A 2,500-nucleotide genomic window follows, 5' to 3' on the forward strand; every position below is an offset into this window, starting at 1 on the left:
AAGGACCTATAACATAAAATTCTACTTTTTCAATTTCTTTTGTGTTTTTGGAGCTCCCATGTGTGTTTTCTATCCCCACAAATAACCAATTTTGAACAATCAGGCCTTCATGTCATATGGGTGTTTTAATGGAAATTGCTCTCAGAAACAGCTCGACTGATTTTGGCCTCATCGTGATGTCATCAATGTCACCCTACTTTGTATAATTCCTCCATTTCTTCAGTCTTCAGTTGCAAATTTGCATTTCCACTTTGTTTACAATGTCCACCATTGTTGATTTTCCAAGCTGGCATGGAATGGAAACAAGCCTGGTTTTATCTAGCATGAGTATTATAATGACTCAAATATTAAATAATCTGCATATCAGCACCCTCTCCACCTCAGGACATTGTGGTACTGCAGCTAAAACTGCTTTCAAAGTCCAGAAAGAATTGACAAGGCCTGGTTATATCAGAGTGGTGATTGAGGCTCAAACCATTAGAAATAACTTTGAGGGACATAGACAATATGATTATTAAATATTAAAAGCAGTTTTAAAATGCATGTTATTTGCGCTTTAAAATGAGATATGTCATAGGTGTGTACGCCCAGCAGAAAAAAAAAGTTATTTGGAAAATAAAACTTATAAAACGACCATAACCTTTTTTGTTGTCCTAGAAACACTGTGGTGTAAATGCAGGCTCTTTTAAATGGCTTCCAACACAAAAACTAAACATTTTATCAACTCAGTTCGTTTTCCGCTTTCTCTGAAGGCTGAACATTAACCATTTGAAAGAAAATTGGCAACTCTGAGAAAAATAAACTATGTAAAAAAGGCTACTAGTCAACCAAACACCAAGTGTGTGAACGTTAATAATAATAATAATAATAATAATAATAATAATAATAATTCTTACTGTACCTGTAACGTCTTTTGGCGAGGAAGCTGTGGAAGAGAGAATGCAGACGATTATAACATTTAAACACATAGGAGGAAAAAAACTGGACTAATATGTCTATTGGACATAAGACTCCCCCCCCCCCCCCCCCCCATTAGAACAATCGGCAATAGCCACACTATAAGCCTTGCAGCCTGGCAGTGCAGACAACCTGCCCCCCTAAGACCCAACATCAGCCTGGCAGTGCAGACAACCTGCCCCCTAAGACCCAACATCAGCCTGGCAGTACAGACAACCTGCCCCCTAAGACCCAACATCAGCCTGGCAGTGCAGACAACCTGCCCCCCTAAGACCCAACATCAGCCTGGCAGTGCAGACAACCTGCCCCCTAAGACCCAACATCAGCCTGGCAGTGCAGACAACCTGCCCCCTAAGACCCAACATCAGCCTGGCAGTGCAGACAACCTGCCCCCTAAGACCCAACATCAGCCTGGCAGTGCAGACAACCTGCCCCCCTAAGACCCAACATCAGCCTGGCAGTGCAGACAACCTGCCCCCCTAAGACCCAACATCAGCCTGGCAGTGCAGACAACCTGCCCCCCTAAGACCCAACATCAGCCTGGCAGTGCAGACAACCTGCCCCCTAAGACCCAACATCAGCCTGGCAGTGCAGACAACCTGCCCCCTAAGACCCAACATCAGCCTGGCAGTGCAGACAACCTGCCCCCCTAAGACCCAACATCAGCCTGGCAGTGCAGACAACCTGCCCCTAAGACCCAACATCAGCCTGGCAGTGCAGACAACCTGCCCCCCTAAGACCCACCATCAGCCTGGCAGTGCAGACAACCTGCCCCCCTAAGACCCAACATCAGCCTGGCAGTGCAGACAACCTGCCCCCCTAAGACCCAACATCAGCCTGGCAGTGCAGACAACCTGCCCCCCTAAGACCCAACATCAGCCTGGCAGTGCAGACAACCTGCCCCTAAGACCCAACATCAGCCTGGCAGTGCAGACAACCTGCCCCCCTAAGACCCAACATCAGCCTGGCAGTGCAGACAACCTGCCCCTAAGACCCAACATCAGCCTGGCAGTGCAGACAACCTGCCCCCCTAAGACCCAGCATCAGCCTGGCAGTGCAGACAACCTGCCCCCTAAGACCCAACATCAGCCTGGCAGTGCAGACAACCTGCCCCCCTAAGACCCAACATCAGCCTGGCAGTGCAGACAACCTGCCCCCCTAAGACCCAACATCAGCCTGGCAGTGCAGACAACCTGCCTCTCTAAGACCCAACATCAGCCTGGCAGTGCAGACACCTGGGAAAAAAGCGCAAAACGGCCGACAGCCGTGGACAGAAGAAGCTGTGAGCAGCTTCTTTTTCCGGGTTTTTAGACAGCTGGTGGATGGATGAAAAAGAAGCTCCACCTCCGCGGACGACTTGCGCGGAGGAGAGCGTTTCCGGGAATATGGCCGTCGCTCAAGTCGTCCGCGGAGGTGGAGCTTCTTTTCCGTCCACCAGCTGTCTAAAAAACGTGGAAAAAGAAGCCGAGGCACAGCCGAGAACGTGCGCGGCTCTTTAGTAAGTCTGGCAGCACCTGGAGTGTGGCTGGCTGGCTCGCTGCGG

At 49.3% G+C, this 2,500-nt stretch overlaps 1 protein-coding gene across 5 annotated transcripts in view; it reads right to left on the reverse strand.

The window, feature by feature from the left end:
• Positions 1 to 2,500, reverse strand: part of fxyd6l (FXYD domain containing ion transport regulator 6 like) — a 28,609-nt gene that overhangs the window by 12,225 nt on the left and 13,884 nt on the right. For all 5 annotated transcript variants that reach the window (XM_083760834.1, XM_083760832.1, XM_083760833.1 and 2 more), the window contains one exon: positions 902 to 925. In XM_083760834.1, the coding sequence (XP_083616960.1) occupies positions 902 to 925 (24 nt within the window). The remainder of the gene's footprint in view (positions 1 to 901; positions 926 to 2,500) is intronic.

This window comes from Protomyctophum parallelum (assembly GCF_964188405.1).
Source record: "Protomyctophum parallelum genome assembly, chromosome: 3".
NCBI classification, from domain to species: domain Eukaryota; kingdom Metazoa; phylum Chordata; class Actinopteri; order Myctophiformes; family Myctophidae; genus Protomyctophum; species Protomyctophum parallelum.